Source organism: Penaeus monodon, chromosome 25 (genome assembly GCF_015228065.2).
Source record: "Penaeus monodon isolate SGIC_2016 chromosome 25, NSTDA_Pmon_1, whole genome shotgun sequence".
In the NCBI taxonomy this organism is placed as follows: Eukaryota; Metazoa; Arthropoda; class Malacostraca; order Decapoda; family Penaeidae; genus Penaeus; species Penaeus monodon.
Genome location: NC_051410.1, coordinates 18,723,063 through 18,723,281, shown reverse-complemented (window position 1 = coordinate 18,723,281; position 219 = coordinate 18,723,063). Strand labels below are relative to the sequence as shown.

The 219-nt window shown below is 50.2% G+C and overlaps 1 protein-coding gene across 1 annotated transcript in view; it reads left to right on the top strand.

Moving 5' to 3' along the window:
• The window catches only part of LOC119589337, a gene marked incomplete in the record, with an annotated part of 19,170 nt that overhangs the window by 3,785 nt on the left and 15,166 nt on the right, over positions 1-219 (top strand). The window contains 1 exon segment of the mRNA XM_037937957.1: positions 32-189. Within this exon segment, the coding sequence (XP_037793885.1) occupies positions 32-189 (158 nt within the window).

The window sequence follows — 219 nt, the reverse complement described above, 5'->3', positions numbered from 1 at the left end:
GATTGCATTTTGTTTTTTCTTCTCCCTCCAGCTACAGTTTATGGGGTTCGAACGCCTCCACCACGAGTTCGGAAGAGTCGTATCGGCGGCAGTTCAACCGAACACTTTGTCGCGTGGTGTTCGGATGCGCTGTGTTGCTCGTGATTCTCGCCGTCTTGGGAATCGTTGGCATCGCTGTCTATCTCGGAGGTGAGGTTTTGTCCTTTATATTTCTCGTAA